General features: G+C 36.5%; 2 protein-coding genes across 6 annotated transcripts in view; one reads left to right on the forward strand and one right to left on the reverse strand.

Annotated features, from left to right (window-relative positions):
- Positions 1–18,498, forward strand: part of thsd7bb (thrombospondin, type I, domain containing 7Bb) — a 172,754-nt gene that overhangs the window by 37,510 nt on the left and 116,746 nt on the right. The window contains exon 3 of one of the 4 annotated variants that reach the window (XM_073876172.1): positions 11,018–11,100. The exons of 1 other annotated variant lie outside the window; for it this stretch is intronic. The gene's annotated coding sequence lies outside the window, so the exon portion shown is untranslated. Of the gene's footprint in view, positions 1–11,017; positions 11,101–11,942; positions 12,351–18,020; positions 18,272–18,498 lie in introns of those variants that run through there. 2 more of the 4 variants (XM_073876170.1, XM_073876169.1) reach the window with 2 other exon arrangements.
- lims1 (LIM and senescent cell antigen-like domains 1) lies at positions 840–11,043 on the reverse strand. 2 transcript variants are annotated; one of them, XM_055184592.2, is made up of 10 exons: positions 10,884–11,043; positions 8,858–9,017; positions 7,420–7,486; positions 7,214–7,334; positions 6,956–7,105; positions 6,729–6,879; positions 6,044–6,136; positions 4,085–4,133; positions 3,922–3,997; positions 840–2,386 (listed from the first exon to the last, which is right to left on the reverse strand). In XM_055184592.2, exons 1-10 carry the CDS (start codon positions 10,910–10,912, stop codon positions 2,272–2,274), a joined length of 1,011 nt encoding a protein of 336 aa, XP_055040567.1. In that variant the 5' UTR covers positions 10,913–11,043; the 3' UTR covers positions 840–2,271. The 2 variants fall into 2 exon arrangements, with proteins under 2 accessions (XP_055040567.1, XP_073732275.1); XM_073876174.1 differs by lacking the exon at positions 10,884–11,043 and adding an exon at positions 10,471–10,625.

The raw sequence follows: 18,498 nt of genomic DNA on the forward strand, positions 1-18,498 counted from the left end.
TTAGAACAACATAAGGATGAAAAGATGACAGAATTTTAAATTTTGGGTGAACTATCTCTTTAACTTTTGAAGACTTATCAGAGATGTTTTTTGTGTGAAGAGCACCACCTGGTGACATGTTTACACATCACACATAACACCTAAGGCAGATTCATGAAACAATATATATTTTTTAAACTCTATATTTAATACATTTTCGTTGTTATGAAACAATATTAAAGGTTAACACAGTGGTTCTCAAACGTTTAAGTGTACCCCCCCTCCTTCTGTAGGGTGCATCCCTTTACGGCCTCCCAAAGAAAATCATAACATAACTTCAAACTTTGATTTAAACAAAACATATTGATGCAAAGCAGTGCTGTTGGTTAGTAGTTATATATTTTTTAAGGTTTGATTACACAAATTATGATAAATTACTGTATTTTATATAACGTCATAAAACTAAGGGCCCCCTGGCTCCATCTACCCACCAGCTTTATTTTGAGAACCATTGGGTATCAGATCATTCTGTACAAACTACAATACACAAAGTAAGGAATAATTGACGACAGGCTATTAAATAATTCGAAAATGATGCACACCCAAGGTGGTCATGTAGCATGACGCGAAGCGTGCATTATTCCTTTTATACCACGGTTACCACAAACATTGCTCTGGTGCCTATTTTCAAGACATTTAAAAGGTGTGTGCGGTTTACAGAAAAATAATCAACACCCATGAAACATTTCTCAGCCAATCAGAATAAAGCATTCAACAGTCCTGTGGAATAATTTAATTTAAAAGGTAAAAAATCATATTTTTTAGACACCAGATAGACAAAAAGTATATGACACTTTAAATGACCATGAAATAGTGCATACTTTATTAATACATTTCATACAGAACATTAGTGAAATTTAAGATTTCAAAGCTGCCAAGCATCACAACTTTGTATATTTTGCTTAAATGCTTTTGTGAATACAGAATAAGACAAATGCGTAAAACTAGTTTTGCTTTTTCCATATATTTCTGTTATGAAATTAATACATTTTTATTATGAAATGTTTAAAGGCCAATTCTTTTAAAGAGGAGAACAAATAAAACTAGAACATATGCGTATCAAAATAAATTTTCAAAATATGTACCACAGCTGTCACTGGGGCGGTACCCTTTCAAAAAGTACAGCTTTGGACCTGAAAAGCTCATAGTAGTATCTCAAAAGGTACATATCTGTACCTTAATGGTACATATTATTATGACCTTTTTGTAAAGGGTAATGCCCCAGAGACAGCTGGGAATTAATTTATTTTGACCATTTTTCACTTTAATGTACAATTAAACATTACAAATATAACTAAATGTGCATTTGCAGAACCGTAGTGAAGTTAATAATCCATTTTAAGACATTTTAGAAGGTGGATACAGAACCAACCCATAAAAGGACAGAATGTTCTCCAATGAAATTATATTTGTTATATAAATCAAACATAATTGCCATCCATTTAGATAAAAAACACAAGGCACATCATTTAAATTTGTCGATTACAAGAGCCCTGTAATAAAATAAGGCAGATGCATCCTAAATCTAAACTCTTAAAAGTAAAAAAGTGAAAGAATGTGACAAGTCAATGCTGTTTTTAAAACTATGCATAAATGAATGTGATATAAATTATTGCATATTTCTAGCACACCGCAAAAGCTTTAATAAAGCACAATCATTTGAGGAAAGATCATCACGCTGCAATCGAGTTGTTGGTTTTAAAGGTTTAAAAGTTTTCGCATTCCTCTAATCTCATTACATCATGCGCTAACTTTTGATTCCCTTTCAGAGAGAAAATGTAAGACTCGGGCATACATTAAATATCAAGCACTCTTAGATCAACAGATCAAAGCCGAGGCCCATGGCCAGATACAGAAAGGAAAAAAACAAGCTGAAATACGTGCTGAATGATCCCAAAACCCCTGAACGGTGTGACTAGATCTAGAATTTACTTTTATAAACATGCAAGTACATACATATATCATTAGACAACGTTTGGTTTCAGTGATTATACAAGCGTGTACAGCAACAACTTTTGGTGTAAGACCAAAGAAAATCTGCAAGCTACGTATAGTCATGTCAAAAAAGAGAGACATCTTTTAGTAGAATATAAAAAACAGTAAGATTTAAGACATGTAAGTTATGCATCGGATATGCAGATATCCAGATTTTCTTTGGTCTGTGTTCATTTCTTTAAGCACCATTGTTGTAATACTTGATCACCCTTTGGCTCCTCCTGCAGGTGAGGAGGTTTACTTGCGTCCCAGGGTTTCCGCTAACTTCTTGAGTCTTTTCTTCAGCTCCAGAGGAAACTTCTCGTAACATTTCTTGCATACTGGCTTCATGTCAAACTCCACAAACTTGTTCCTGAAAAAGCATTGCAAAATTTAGCCATTTTCAAACACTTTTGCCAGAAACAAGTTTTTACGTAAACATAAGTCCGTATTTGCAAGCGTACCGCTACGTTTTACACACTGCATTACACATTATAATTTGGGTTCCACATACAATAAAAATGTGATCATTTAAACACAAGACGTACAATTGTGCTTACATAGAGACGTGCACTTGTGTTAAAGTATGCTCTACATGTTTATACAATACATGTTTTGTTATGTGCTTTTTTAATAAATACTTAAAGGTGCAGTGTGTACATTTTAGTGGCATCTAGTGGTGAGGTTGTGAATTGCAAACAACAGCTCAAAAACAGCTCAACAGCTTGAAACACATAGAGAAGCTACGGTAGCGCCACCGGAAAAGCATGTCATTGTCGGACACAACTTCGTAAAAAAAAATTGTCTTGGCGGCACAAAATGGCGACTTCTATGTAAGGGGACCCTCTGTGTATGTAGATAAAAACGTCTCATTTTAAGGTAATAAAAACATAAAAGTTCATTATAAAAAGGTCTTCATACACCTCTTATAATATAGTTTTGTATATTATTTTGCATTTCTGTCAAGAAATACTTTAGAAAGTACACACTGCACCTTTAAAAGTAGGAGTAATGGAAAGATCGATGATTAAAAAAAAAAAAAAAACAATGGCACTAATAATATGACAATCAGGACCATCCTGTGTAACCAAAGATTGAAATCTAACACTATTAAACATTAAAGAAGCGAATACAAAAAAAAGAAACAAAGAGATGTGAAATGACACAAACACGTGAGGACACTAACCAATGACAAGGAAGGAGTGAAGCAGATGAGAATGGAGAGGTAAAGAGATAGAAAAGGGTTACAGACAGACGGCGATGGATTTCTTTCGACGTTCGCGCGAGTCTCGTTCCCGTTTCGCCAACCGACGTTTTAGGTCTTCCGGTAGCCGTTCGTAACAGTGTTTACACACCGGCTTCAGGTCCACCTCCACGAATCTCTCTCTTCAGGACCACCGAGAGGAGAAACGAGCGGCAATAGGAAAGGTGGAGGACAATGGGTAAAGGAAATGGATTTAAAGTTGGAAAGAGAAATAGAATGTGGTGCCGTTTTGAGAGCGATTGAGAGGATTGAAGGTGACAGAAACAGAAAATACAAGCATTAGGAGCACAGAAAGGTTAGTAATGGTCCACAGAAGAACATCACAACACAAAAGCTAGAATTCCCAATTTAAAGCACTTCAGCACAGACAAAGACAAATTTACAGAGACACACAAGAGTCAATAACAAAGAAACGAAAAGGAGGAATTGGTGATAGCGCACAGGTCCTTAATCTGTTTGGTCTGCAGTACTATTTTTTATGCTCCAAAACTCCCAAATACGTAACAGAAGGTTAAGTTTTTAAGAAATGTATATTTCTCAGTATAATTAAAATCCATAAGATTAATTTTATAATAGAAATCTCTCACCCCACATAGGGTTAAAACCCAGAGAAATGATGAATAAATTTGTGTAAAATCACTTACTTGAGGGTGAGTTTGGTGTTGCATGTTGCGCAGGAGAAACAGTTCACACACCAAGCCTTATTCAGAGCCGAGACCACTGAGAAAAAACCAACAAACAATCTTTAAATTCAGACCTATAGACATTTAGCTGATACATTAAAGAAGCAATGTAAACAGTATTTACCGTCTCCTTCGATCACGCGGTTGCAATGGTAACAAACATCACCAAAAAGCTGCCAAATAGACAAACAGTTTAATTTCACATCAGAATCAAAGCGATTTTAACCATAAAGTTGTGGCAATAAATGTGACAGCATTTTAGGCTTAAGAGGCTTTAAGGCTTGTTTTACACAAGTATGCAAATGCAGTTTTAAATTGTTTGTGCCATTAAACCAGATTGTTATTGTATTGTTAAATCTAGTTAACTATAAATGTTGATTGTAACGAACTTCCTCAGCAAATGGCTTAAAACTGTCGGCATGACAGTAACAACAAGAAAGTAAAAACTGCTTCAGGAAATAAAGCACAGTGTATGCTAGTCTGACATAAATGTGTCATTAGCAAGAATGCAATGTTTTTCATTTTTACGTGTTTTATGCCTTGGGCACTTAAAGGCGGAGTGCACAATGTTTGAAAGCCAATGTTGATATTTGAAATCACCTAAACAAACACGCCCCTACCCCAATAGAATCTGGACCTTTTTTTAAAAGACCCGCCCCACACTTACGCACCCGGCAAGGATGTCGGTTAGTAGACACGCTCCTTACTACTGATTGTGTTTTGGTAGTCGGCCCGTCTCCTTTTCCAAAGCGTTTTTTAAACATTGTGCACTCCGCCTTTAAATATTCAAGCAAGATGCTTAACAGATCTCAATGTTTGAAAAGTTTTGTGTCTGGGATTGATTTTAACAAAATTATTTGAAAAGCCACACTTAAATATTCAATTTTATTTATATAGCGCTTTTCACAATTGTTTAATTGTTTCAAAACAGCTTTACATTAATAAATGCAGGAGAAAACACAGAAAAATCAATGGACAGTGGCTAAGATTAAACCGTACTAGTGTAGTAATAATGTAACGTATAGACAAAAGTGCTAAGTTAAGCCAAGGTCAGCTGACTCCATAGGGGTTGAAAAACCTCCTAGGAGAAAAAAACTCCTGGCTTTTTAGTCAGTAGGAAAAAAGTCCTAGGAAGAAAAAAAACCTTGAGAGAGAGACACAAATAAAGCTGATTCTATAGAGGATATACTATATAATAGATACTATTTTATACTTCTTTTATTCTTGTAAATGTAGTGTGATGTGTGAATGTGAACAAATTAGAAATAAATCCCATGAGTAACAGTATACTGGATCAGTGCATTTCATGTACTCAGGGTTGCCACACCTTAGTAAACTTCAAATTCATGGTGAGGCTTAACGACAAAGACAGCATGACGCGGGAGCCAGAAAGTATATCGCTATCTGAAATATTGCCAAAGATGGCGTTACAGGGACGCAGGAAGTATGGCAAGGGAGACGCAGCATCTCGTTCCCTTCTCAGGGAACAACAGTTAGATATGTAACCTGAGATGTTTTCATGTGTCAAACACAACTATGCAAAAAAGCATTTTGGTATGAATCAACATTCGCATACAGAAGATATAAGCATTTAAAGTAAACAGTTTAGCACGTGTGCTTAAAAAGTCTAGAATTTTTATGATATTATCCTACACTACACAGGGAATAATATGGATTTTTTTATCCAGAAAGCTTCTTGCATAAAATAGATTCAAGCACTTTTAATGACCTGTATCTATGCATGTATATTTTCAAAAACTTCCCAGGGCCTTGAATTTTCCCCCCAGATTCACTTTTAAGGACAACTTTCAAGGACCCGTGGGAACACTGTAGGTCTTAAAGTGACAGCACACAAAATAAATTCTATGTCTGCAAAAGTAATAGTTTTAATGAAATATTTATATCAAAACCATATAAAAACAATCAAATCACTAAATTAGTTGCAATAACGGGCTCTAATTTTGAATTGCGGTGCATGTGACATTTTGGACAAAACATGAAATGGAGCTTGTGCAGCTAAAGTGTCCATCTTCACATATTTTAAGACATTTTTTAGACCATAATTGAGTTTTGCATCTCTTACCTGGTTGTAGTGAGTCTCGCAGTAAGCCAGACCTTTCCTCTCATAATGACGGTGTCCCAAAAAGGGTTTTTCACACTTAGCACAGACAAAATGCTCAAACACACACACACACATACAGAATTTAGCTACAAAGATCAATATATACAGGAGAGCAGTGAAGTAAAGTATGACTAATATAAGAACAGGATTCATATTTCAATAGCATTACTAAAGATAGTTACAAAGGCCTGTAATTAAAGCAACCTTTGTCTCATGGATCTGTGTTATAATGAGCTGATGATATAAATCAGGGGTGTTAAATAAGACAGACATCTAAATGTGCTGTGGGTTCTCAGGATTAAACTACACATCAAACCTCATTCCCGTATGAGCATGTATAACAGTATCGGTACAGACACCTACAATTGCTCCAAGGTAAATTAAAATGTTAATAACTTTACATTAATTTGTTCAGGTATTGATTTGGGTCACAGTAGAGCAACGGTAACTAAAGAGATTGCAGTACCATAATGAGTGCGCTGTAGAAACCTCTATGCAGTCAGTTATAATCACTATCAAATGAGGCTTTTCTCTTTTTCTTGTTCTGTAAAGCTTGTCTGAACCAAATGTCTCATTAAGAAATGAAATTAGAAAGAGAAAATGAACATGTTGAACACACTGTCTTGTCACAAAACAACACACACACCTCAACATGCCATTGCTTTCCCATGGCATTAACCACACGGCCCTCGATTGGACGCCTGCAGGCTCCGCAGATAGGCACACCCATTTTATCGTGGCAGGGGAGGCAGTAGAGTTCACCTTTAAGCTCACGAGCATCAGCGGTCAGCTCCTTACTGTAAAACACACGAAACCACAAATTCATCTCTTTTTCTGTAAACAGATGTAGCAGATAGTAAAAACTGTACTGACCCGCAGTTGCTGCAGTTGAAGTGGTCGGGATGGTACGGGTCGTTTTTGAAAATGAGAGGCTGTTCCTCGATGATGGCGTGACACTTCTGACAGACGTACTTCCCGAGACCGCGAGCCTTCTCGCGGTTATGACACGGGCGGCACAGGTGGCTGGTAAACACAGTCAATTTTAGTTTGTAGGATGATCCTAGATCAGTCTTAAGACTTGTTGTCTGTGATCTCATCACTAGAGAGACTTCTAATTGGCTACAAACTCACCGCCCGGCGTTCTTGACGAATCCGACGTCAGCGAGCACGGCCTGGCAGATATCACAGCAGAAGCAGTCGGGATGCCAGCTGTTATTCATGGCTTTAATCACACGCCCAATTATAAACTCTCCTGTGGGAATGAAATTTACAATTAACACAGTCAGGGAATTGCATCACCTGTGTTTGTGTGGGCGCTTCTGTGCGTCGATTCTTACCACATTGGTGGCAACATGGAGCGAACAACATCTGGAAATCATGTTCGCAGTATTTTCTTCCCTCAAACTATAAAAATACAGAAAAATAAACATATCAACAAAAAAGCACAACATCAGTTGTAATAAGAGTCAAATGAACACTCAATGTACATAAAAAGTACATTAAAGCTGCATTTAATTAATTTTATCTCTCTATCGCCATCTCTGTTTGAAACGTAAAATTAAAAGTTATGTACAGATCTATCTATCTATCTATCTATCTATCTATCTATCTATCTATCTATCTATCTATCTATCTATCTATCTATCTATCTATCTATCTATCTATCTATCTATCTATCTATCTATCTATCTATCTATCACGTGAGTGTACGTGCACAGTTAAGTGTCTTGCAAAGCACAGTCAATTTGACTCATACACATGCGCTAATTTTGACACATGCGCATGGCAACAATTCGCAACACCTTTCGTAGCCCACATAGTACATACTCCTGTACACACATGGGTGATTCTCGCGAAATTAGACTTATGAGGTGTCATGAAACATTTTGATAAAAAAAGTAAATGCAAAGTAAGAGTATCAAAATAAGAAGCATACAGTTACAAACATCTCTTCACGTACTATTTTTCACATGATTTCAAATGACATCATACAAACCATTTTTGTAGTTTTTTCCACATTTAAGGGGAAAATTTTCATTACCGCAACGTGTCCATGACTGAATTTGGGTTCTTTGACATGAAAATATTTATAATTTAAAAATTTAAAAAATAAAAAGCTTCAGTGCATGTTATACTATAAACATTTACAGTAAAGAAACGTGTGGTATTTGGTGATCATTGGAAAATGTAGAGACAATAATAAAGGAATATAAAATGTAGCCAAGACCAATTTTCTCATCCTCCGCAACAATTTTCAATCATTGTTTAAGCCCTCAAGGAACTAACAATTAAAAAAAATTGTTGGAAGGGACATAATTGACTGTAACACTCAAGATGGCTTCCAGGTAAGCAGTTCTTATTTTTTCTCTCCAGATAAAAGTTGAATTTGGTTTTTTAGAAACTTTTTAGTTCTCATTACCGAAACATGAGTTTGTAAATGCATATATTTAATGTAATATCATGTTGCGGTAATGATAATTTTTGATAATGATCAACTAAAAAATGTAAATTATTCTATAGGAAATATTTTTTAAATCCTCTAAAAAATGGTTATAGTAAGTTCAGACCTTAATCTTATATGTGCAAAAAAATTGGCTTCAAGGGCTTTTTAATAATTCTGAATGCTGGACACCTTCTAAATATGAATTACGTGAGAATCACTCGCAAGCATACAATGTATGGTGGATGCAAATTTCATCATCAAAATAGTACATGTGCACTATCCGCGCATACTCTGTAAGCGTAGGTCACCCATGACATGTTTCCATATAGTACCTCATAAAAGAGTCCATCTGGAAACTGCTGGAAACACTGGGCACAGACGAAGCACTGCTCGTGATACAGCTCACCGTTGCTGTTGACGATCTTCTCCGCCGGAGCAAAGCCACTTTTGCACCGTTCGCACGAGGCGTTTGCCAGGGCATTAGCCATGTTGCTGTTAGGAAAAGATCAAATAGAGGATAAATGGATCAGTGGTGTCTGTGAGCTTACGATCTGTAGATCTTCACATCCAAATCGATTAACATTGCTTTATGTCGGCCATTACCTAAACACAAAGCCATGGGTCAGCTTTAATGGCATTAGAGTATCTACACTACAAACAAGACCAAGGAATAAAGCAAAACTCCACTCCACATATTTGATCTTTTGTCAGTGGATATTTTAATAGTTTTTTAACACAAAATCAAAGTGGACCCTATTTTACTTTCCTAATGCACGGACCTGATTGTATTATATGATAATAAATGTTATATTTTTCTTATTATCTGAATATTTTACAAAAAAATATCACAAATAACAGAAGTAAAATGGGTTATTAACACACTTCATTTAATAGGGCTAACAAACAGAGTGATTTTGACAGTGATGAAGTTTCTCCACCTAAAAACTCCATGTAGGCCTGTTCAGCACTTTGCAAATGACTCGCAATGACTGTACAAGACTGAAACTAAGTTTACATCACATCAACATAAATAGCCGGCCGTTGCCTTGAAACCAGACATGATCATTCAAAATTAACCACTCACGGTTCCCCAGACAGACATTTATCCTCTGACATCACGAGTGATGTGGCTATTAGGAGGGTGGATCTTCTTCCCACCGTTGCCTGGGTGTTAAAACAGACTGATGTTTCTAAGGCCATCTTCCCTAATATGGCAAACCAAAGCGGATCTGCTTGTCTACCAACACAGAGCAGATCCAAAAATAGATCATATGCGTGTTTTTAAGAGATAAAGGCTCTTACAACTGTTAGTTCACCCAAAAGTCAAACTGGGCACACTTGGTTTCTTTCCCTGTATTTAAGAAATTCATACATCATCATTAAATGAGGAGAGAATTTTTCTTTTTGGGTTAACTATCACTTTAAGAAAAGTATGTCCAAGGACTTATCGTGTGCAAGAACAACACTGGAGACCTGACACTGCTGTGTGAGAAAGTCAGAGATATTTAACCATTTGTGTGTTTGTGGGTAAAGCTGCTTCTGTCCCCAAACCAAAATGTGCATTTATAACTCCTTAAATATTTTAAGTTACATGTAACACTGTCTGAGATACAAGGCTGGGATTTTGGCGCGTTAAAGTAAAATAGTGATAGTGATCATATTAATTTCCAGTTCAAAGTGTACTGGAGAGCATTATCAGATCTCAGGACAGGAAGTAGATTGTATGCGTCTCCTCAGGGAGATCTGACAGTCAGTTTAAGCAACAATCTCAGGAATGTTTGGAAAAACTGAACTCATATGTTCTCCCAACATGCAGACAAACAAAACATCTTACAATTTTATTAATTTAATTTGTAATGAATTTAGGAAGAGTCCTATCCGTCATTAGCGTCACTAAAATTAAGTTTTGCATAGGCTACTGTAATCTATTAAATACCTTACTTACCTGTACGTTACGTGTACAGATTTAAACATTTATCTTCTTATTCAGATACTTTACTCCATTTACATCACATTTCATTCATTTTTATTGCGCAGAGAGTTAATTACAGTATGACTGCGGCGCTAATCTAAACACTGCGCGTGTGCGTGCGTGTCAGGAAGACTCCACTAGGGAGGCTAACGTTAGTTAGCTTAGCATTCACCGTTATCCCGCAATTCATTATCTTTTATATTAACGCTCTAAGTTAAAAACAATCAACAATAGCGATGTTACAGAAGCAAACGGAGATAGAGTGAGACATAAACAAGAATAAAACTATAAGAAAAAGATAATGCAATAAAACTGGCGGTGTGTTCTTCATGCATCTCTGTTGCAAAATAAAATGTATAAACCGCAGTCATATTTGTTGTATTTACCTGCCCGTCATGTCTGCGACACCCAGCATCCCCTTCAACACGACTTATCCAGAGATAAACTCAGGGTTTAATCACACAAAAACTATACGCCCCTCGAATCTGTTGCTTTTCACTTTTTTCCTCTTCTTTTACAGACAAAGATGTTCTTCTGAAAGTAGGAGGTGGTGCCACTCAGCTCACACTTCCGGGTTGGTTCTCGTGCTGGTCGGCATATTTTGTATGTCATTATAATATTATAATTCAGTATATAACATAATATGATGCATAATATACAATACAATGCAATGTAGTAAAATATATAGTCTCCTAATCTAGTTGAGTTTAAGTTTGATTTCACTTATTGTTTTTACATTTATTCCAATCTTTGACATGGCCTTACTCAGTCAATATTAAAGATATCAAGGTTATATTTTTTTCTAAATGTTCTTTACATTATGTAGAAAGATAATGTAAATAGTTATAATCACAAAAATACTTTTTTGCTCTCGTCGTAATGTGCTACAATACTGTCTAGAGTGGACAGGCTATAGACCATAGAAACGGGCTAGACAGTAAAGCGTCTACACCCTTCCTCTGACGTCAGCACATTTTTGCGCACTTCTATCAAACAGAGACTTATAAGGCATTGATGCCGGACAACCATATAATCTTACTTATTTAAAGATACCCGAGTTATGGTCCAATAAAGTGGTTGAATTTAAATTGATGTCGTTAAATTTGTAGCACTAACAGTCTTCTTTAGTTGGGTCATTTACCAATTCAAGTTTAAAAAATATAGCATATCGCATATCTACCTCATGAGGGCGCTGTTGTATAAATATCATGATAATAATACATGTTAATCGAAGCTAAATACGCATTAGCCGAGTTACTCGTTGTCAGTTTTAAGTGCCTCCCAAAATGAAAATTTAATGGTCAGTACAAAAATAAAACAAAACAAATATTGCAAACTTTGAGATCGAACAGTCCTTAGTTTAAAAGTTTAGATAATGGCCAAATGTCCTCATTAACATATCATGACAAGCACATTGTGAGGACTGCTGCTCCTCGCTTGATAAAAAGGCTCATAAATCTGCCAAATTAAGTTTGCCTTTAATATAATGTACGCACACGTTAGAGGGTACAGTTAATGGACAAAAATGCATTAATCTGGTATAAAATCAGTGCAAGTATGCAGATGTGTTCGACTGCGCAGACCAATCGGCTTATGACTTAAGGTATCGCGAGAATAATTTCCAAACACACTCTCTCGCGATATTTTGATGTCACACGTAGATCGTTCTTTCCAGCACCGAAAAAAGTAAAACCGAGACGCGTTTGGACTTGATTCTCATCCTAATGTCGTCCAGATTGGTTAATGAATGAATTACACAGTTTAGAAGTCAACCATTACAACTTTAACTCACACAGGAATTAACGAGAAGTTTGTTGAAGTGTGATCCTTTGATGACAGGATCCGAACCGAAGGTAAAGTTCACAAATGAAATCGTATTATTGTGCTAATTATTTATAAACAAATGTAAGATTTTTGCTCTTTTTTGTAACTTATTTTTTTCTTGTTAAACAAAAAAAGTACCGTAGTACTTATTTAAGATTTCATGTACATATAATATTGAAAATGTGTAAACATCACTTTATTCTATTATATGCATGCTAAGTTAATGTGGTCCTTTAAAAAATACTTTTCCATAACTACCCTTCAATTTACAACGTACAGTAGTTCACATGCAGCTTTCTCATAAATAATGCAGATAAAAACATTATATTCAATAAGAGCCCAGTTATGGCCTTAATTATTACATATCATAAGGCAATATTTGCTGATTTTGCACTTCTTGCAGTCCATAAAAAGATTTGAATCAACAGTAAACTAATAAACAGGAAAAGAGGAGTTAATAAGCTTTTTCAGAGTGAGTCAGGCAGTGTTTGTGCATTGAATAAAGAGCGGCTGTATCTAATCTTTCTGCTGGGGTTTCTAAGCTGTAATCTTGGAGACAAAAAACTGCTATTGAATTTTGCATCCCTCATTTATACATTCTGATTTGTTTGGCCTACGGGCTCTGCCCTTTAGTCTGAATTCATCACCTCCCCGATGTCGTTGTCATGGATACACTCTGATGCACAAAGGTCTATCTAAAGTTCTGGAAGAAAAATGTATTCATGTCTAATTAGCATTCATAGTTCTGCAAAAACTATAAACACCAGCAGCCCTGTGGCGGATTCAAATTAAAAGATGCTGTGAATAAACAGACTCATCACTGTTCACCTCAAGGTCACCACAGATATTGAGTAAGGTCAATATTACATTTGAAACTATCAACCACAGACAAATAGTCACATAATTTTTTGTCATTGATTGTATGAGCTTTAGACTTCTGAACCCTTGTAGTTTATGTATTCATTGGCCCATGCTTGTAAAGACTTTGTCAAGATTTTATTAACATACTGTATAAAATCAGCTCTGTTCTGCATATGCACAATAATCTCTGTGGCTGTGCAATATTCTGAAATTATCGAAATATTGCAAAAGTGCGTAACGCAGTGGTTTGCAATAAATGAGTGAATTAAATTGAAAACTTCAAAAAAGTAGTTGAGTATGGTCAAAGTTTTAGGTCGATGCAAATATTATAGTCTAAACAAACCTGAACAATCATGTTCATATCCCAATAGAATCTGGACCTTCTGTTGATAGATCCGCCCCACACATTCGTAACCCAGGCAACAATGTTGTTTAGTAGACACACCCCTTACTGCTGATTGGCTACAAGTGTGTTTTGGTACTTGGACTGACTCCCTTTTCCAAAGTGTTTTTCAAAAATCATGCACCCCGCCTTTAATGGACGTCCGACTCTAAACAGACAGATATGGAGCTGGAATTAGACACGAGACAGGAATGCTTTTTAAAACTTTCAATCGTATTAGTTCTTTAGAAATCTTCCTCTTCCCTGTTCGCCACTGCTATGTGAACATCACATCTGGTGTGTGTGTGTGTGTGTGTGTGTGTGTGTGTGTGTGTGTTAGTGCAACTGCAGATGAAGGATAAACTATTCCTGGAAAGTACTTTGCATTTCTTTCAATGAATGCAGACGTATGTGTCTCATTGATATGGGCTTTTCACAGTGCACTGATCATCATCTGTCCTTTTCAAAGCCATTCAGACCATTATGAGCAGCATATCATGGATTCTTTTCAAATCTCCAGAGTTGTATTTTTACTCCTCTCGTTGGTAATGTGAGATGTCAGACGTATGGAAATCATTTTAAAATATCCACTGAACTTTTTGTGAGTCTCCTGTTGGTAAAAGTTGAAGATTCTCAAGGCACTCTTTAAGGTTCCTCAGGTGCCGTGTCTGAAGCACCTTTTAAGAGTTTCAAACGTCCTTTTATATGTTTAAAAGTATTCTGAAATCTTAGGTCTTTCAAGAACCCTAAACATGATAATGTGAAATCTTTGAGGCACTTGAAAAGTATTTTGAAGCTTTTTGAGTGCATACTGTAAATAGATTTGAGACTCATTTTAAAGTTTTAAAATACTTCAGAGGGTTTGGTGCATGTTCCAACTAAACATAGCGATGACGCTGATGACGATTTCAGACCTGTAGATCGATTGCTTTGTTCCGAAACCAGGGGTTAAATGGCTACAATGTTGCCATTTCATTTGGGTTCGGTTTTAATATTTCCAAATGGACCAGACTTTGTTAATACAAGTCATGTGCGATTAACTCTTTCCCTGCCATTGACAAGTTATGTCATCAATTAAGAGAAAACATTTGCATTAAAAAAGTGTTCCTGATGAGAAAAACACCCATATTTAAGAGTTTATAAGCAGAGAAAAGGATTGGCCGACCGCGTTTGCCGTGTTCGCATATGCCTAAACTAGGGATGATCCGATCGCTATCGGCCGATAATGGCATTAAATGACTCGTTCTGTACTCGCTAAATTTTCCGATCTCATGAACTCATCTTTCTGTTTAACTTTTGTCATTACAGGGATTCTGAATGCGGCTGCAATTAGAGAATTTTTTTTACGTAGTGCAAGCATTTTTATACCTGTTGCTCATGTGCGACGTGCAGATTTGGATTTTTCTTTCTTTGCCTTTAAGTTTATTACAGAGATATGTGTATTTTCTATGAGGACGCGCTCCTATCCTAACAGCGCGACACGTTTTCACATCCCCATCAAACAGCGCATATAACACATATCTATCGCGGATAATTGCATCCTCATGCCAAAAGTATTATTTGCATGCGTTTTAAAGTTTTGACCGTTTAAACTTTCGTTTTTCTCACAGCTGCTTTTGTCTGCGTACACCCAACACACACACACACACACACACACACAGCTGCCTGTCATCAGTGGTATACGCGCACGTCTTAAAGCTACAGTAACCTAATTTATCTCTCAATAAAATCACTCTTTGCTCTTGACTAAAGAACTGTTGTACTTCATACGAATGATTGTATATTTAATTCATACAGTAAAGACTTTGAAGTGTTTTATTTTCATTACTTTTAAGAGACATAAACCTTTTTAAAGAAATATTAAATGTATCTTTGCAGAATAAATATGTGTTGTGCTTATTTATTTAATTCTTTATTAAAACAATAATATACCTAATCATAAAGTAATATAACAAAGACAACATATGTGCTATTAATTTATCTAGAAAAAATGTTAACAGTTACAGTCATTAAAGAGCTTGCATATCCGCTTAAAAAAATCGATATCTGAATCAGAATCGGACGATCACAAAGATAACAAATCGGCTATCATTTCGGCTTCAAAAATCCTGATCGGAGCATCCCAACGAACCGAACCAAGGGAGAAAACAGACCAGGTTTTGAAACAAAGGCTCAGGTCTGAAAACACCCTAATGTATCTTTAATTTTTAAGACTGTACAGATTCACAAATTTGCATAACATGTAATCAAATATGATAATAAAGGATATTTGGTGTGCTGTCTGAGGGAATTTTAGCCTGAACCCAGAGTACTCCCCCCTTCCTAACAACTGGGAGTGAGGCGATAGGGTGGAGGTACTGTCACAAAACAGAGGTGAGAGACTTAGCTAAATAAACTTAATAAAATATAAAAAAATGTATAGCTTGATTTGTGCATTTTCCAAAGCAAAATGGGGGTTGCTTGTCTGTGCAAAACTTCCTGCCACTGTTGGAACTGCTAAAGTGTTTTGAGAGGTTTGTAACAAGTTCCTAGGTGGCTACTTTTTAGTCTAAATCAAAGAGCCCAGGGGTCTCAATTATAATATTATATTATAAAGTGTGCACAAAACAGGGCTGGAAATGTGCGTACGCCATTTCCCTGCAAAGGTTGTGATCTATAAAAAAACAAACTTGACAGGAAAATGGGCTCGCAGGGTGGGATCTGAGGATGATTCATACTTGCACACTTGCAGGTGATCGGTGATTTATAAAGGGAACATTGCTTTGTTTTAGTCTTAATAGTTGTTGACGTATGCCATTTTTGGCTTTTGTGTGTACATAGACTTTTAGTAAAGATCCTACACACAGTTTTATAAATGAGCAGTGGTGGCCAGTGACTTCTTTATTCGATGGCGCTCGATGCGATGTTCTCCACAACATGTATGTAGCCTATCATGTGTGTGGTTCGTAATTTCAAAATATGTGTTCTGCACGTTGAGTGAACCTGTGTGCATCACATGTCTTGTCAAAATAAGTGCCAGCTGCAGACACGTCTAAAGGGTTTATGATAAAAGAGACGCGTTTGCCAGATACTCGCATAATCTCATGCGTAATCAGAGTTTACTGTTGCCCGCGTTTGAACGTGAGCATGTCACGTTTCCTTTTTGTGTCACTTTCACGTTTTGGTTACTCAACTTTTTTGTCCCATTTTCAAACCATTTTCGCTCTGGTTTAGGGTTAGATTTGGTGCTTTTGTTATATGTCACTTTAAGTATTTGTCACTTTAAGTATTGGTTTATTAAAAAAAAAGATACAAGACTTATTCTTTTATATTTTCTAAACTTTAACCAATTGTCCCCGACATTGGGGTTAGAGTTTGTTTAGGTAAGGATGTCATTTTATGTAAATCTAACCCTAAACCGAAGCGACAATGGTAAGAAATTAGGACAACAAAGTTGAGTAACCAAAACGTGAAAGTGAGACAAAAAGGAATGACATGCTCACGTTCAAACGCGGCAAAACGTGTCATTTTCACGTTGGTCCATACGTGAAATAGTCACGTATTTGCGTGATATTGGGTTGGAGTGTCTTGCGTGTATTTTGTGGACGTGAGCGTCTCTTTTATCATAAACGGTTTTGACGCGTGTGCAGCAGGCAATCACCTTGACAAAACACGTGATGCACATGGTTCACATGACGCAACAAACACACTTTGAAAACGCAATCAACACACATGACACTCCAAATTATTTTGAATTTGTGCCACTCGGATGAGCAATCACGAGCCGCCACTGTAAATGAGACTGCAGGAATCTATAATATCACTTTTTCTGTTAAAGTTAGTGTTTTTTTTTTTTTACTTTTATCGATCTGTCCCCAAGCACACTTTCGTCAATAGGATGCAATTGTTTTGAAGAAAACAGAAAGTAAGGCACTATCTCAACACTGAAGCCCATCCTAATGTTAAGTTTTAGCTTTATTTAACCCCCAATGACGTCTTGCCTTTTGTGTTCCCGTCCTGAGCAATCTTAAATGAACCATGCTTTGGGTGTAAAACGTGCTAAAATGTTATGGGCAACAGATTGTTCCAAACCTTAGGTTAAAGCCGTGGTGATAATAATGTAAGTACGACTAATGAGCCAATAAAGCAACAGGAAACTTGAATTGCGCCTGCCCAAATTCAGATTGAAATGCAGATATATTTGCAGTCTTATACAATTTATGTATGATGGTTCAGAGAGTTAAACTCTTTAGAGCCAGTCTGATATGCTTTGAATGGCGATTCATTATTTGAAAATGAGATAGAAAACGGGTGGGTGGAGGGGGGTGTTGGCTGAGTGACAGAAGGAGCGAGAGAGAGAGAGAGAGAGAGAGAGAGAGAGTGAGAGAAAGAGAGAGAGAGATGCTGGCAGTGTCTGCACACCACACACAGACAATCCCATCTCGCTGTCTCTCGTCCGCTACCTCCCTCTCTCTCTCTCTCTCTCTCTCCTCTCAGATGCTTAATCTTCAGAAAGGACTGCCCACTGGGATACTGTTCTCTACTGTTCTCTATCTGTCTTTCACACATTAATCAGCCTTTCCCACTTTCTCTCTCTTCTTTCTCATTATCTGACACTTTGTTTTCGTATTTGTGGTCATTTTCCTCCTGTTTTCCTCTTTTATCACTCCCTTTCTGCTGCTCACATCTTCTCACAAGCAGAGGGACTCACAGGACGCAGTAGGACAGGTAAGACAGCATGTATATATATATATACTGTATGTGAGATGAAGCAATAGATGGGTGAAAAGTAAATGAAGATATTGTGTTGTTTAATCCAATTATCTTTCTGATGGATGGTTTGTTTATGCGTGTATTGTGTTTAAGTCATACTGCTTATTTTATTGCTCAGATGTTGCACTTGTAAAGCTCATGAGACCTAATTTCAGTTTCATATAAGCTTTTTATGAGAGAGA

This window comes from Misgurnus anguillicaudatus, chromosome 14 (assembly GCF_027580225.2).
Source record: "Misgurnus anguillicaudatus chromosome 14, ASM2758022v2, whole genome shotgun sequence".
NCBI classification, from domain to species: domain Eukaryota; kingdom Metazoa; phylum Chordata; class Actinopteri; order Cypriniformes; family Cobitidae; genus Misgurnus; species Misgurnus anguillicaudatus.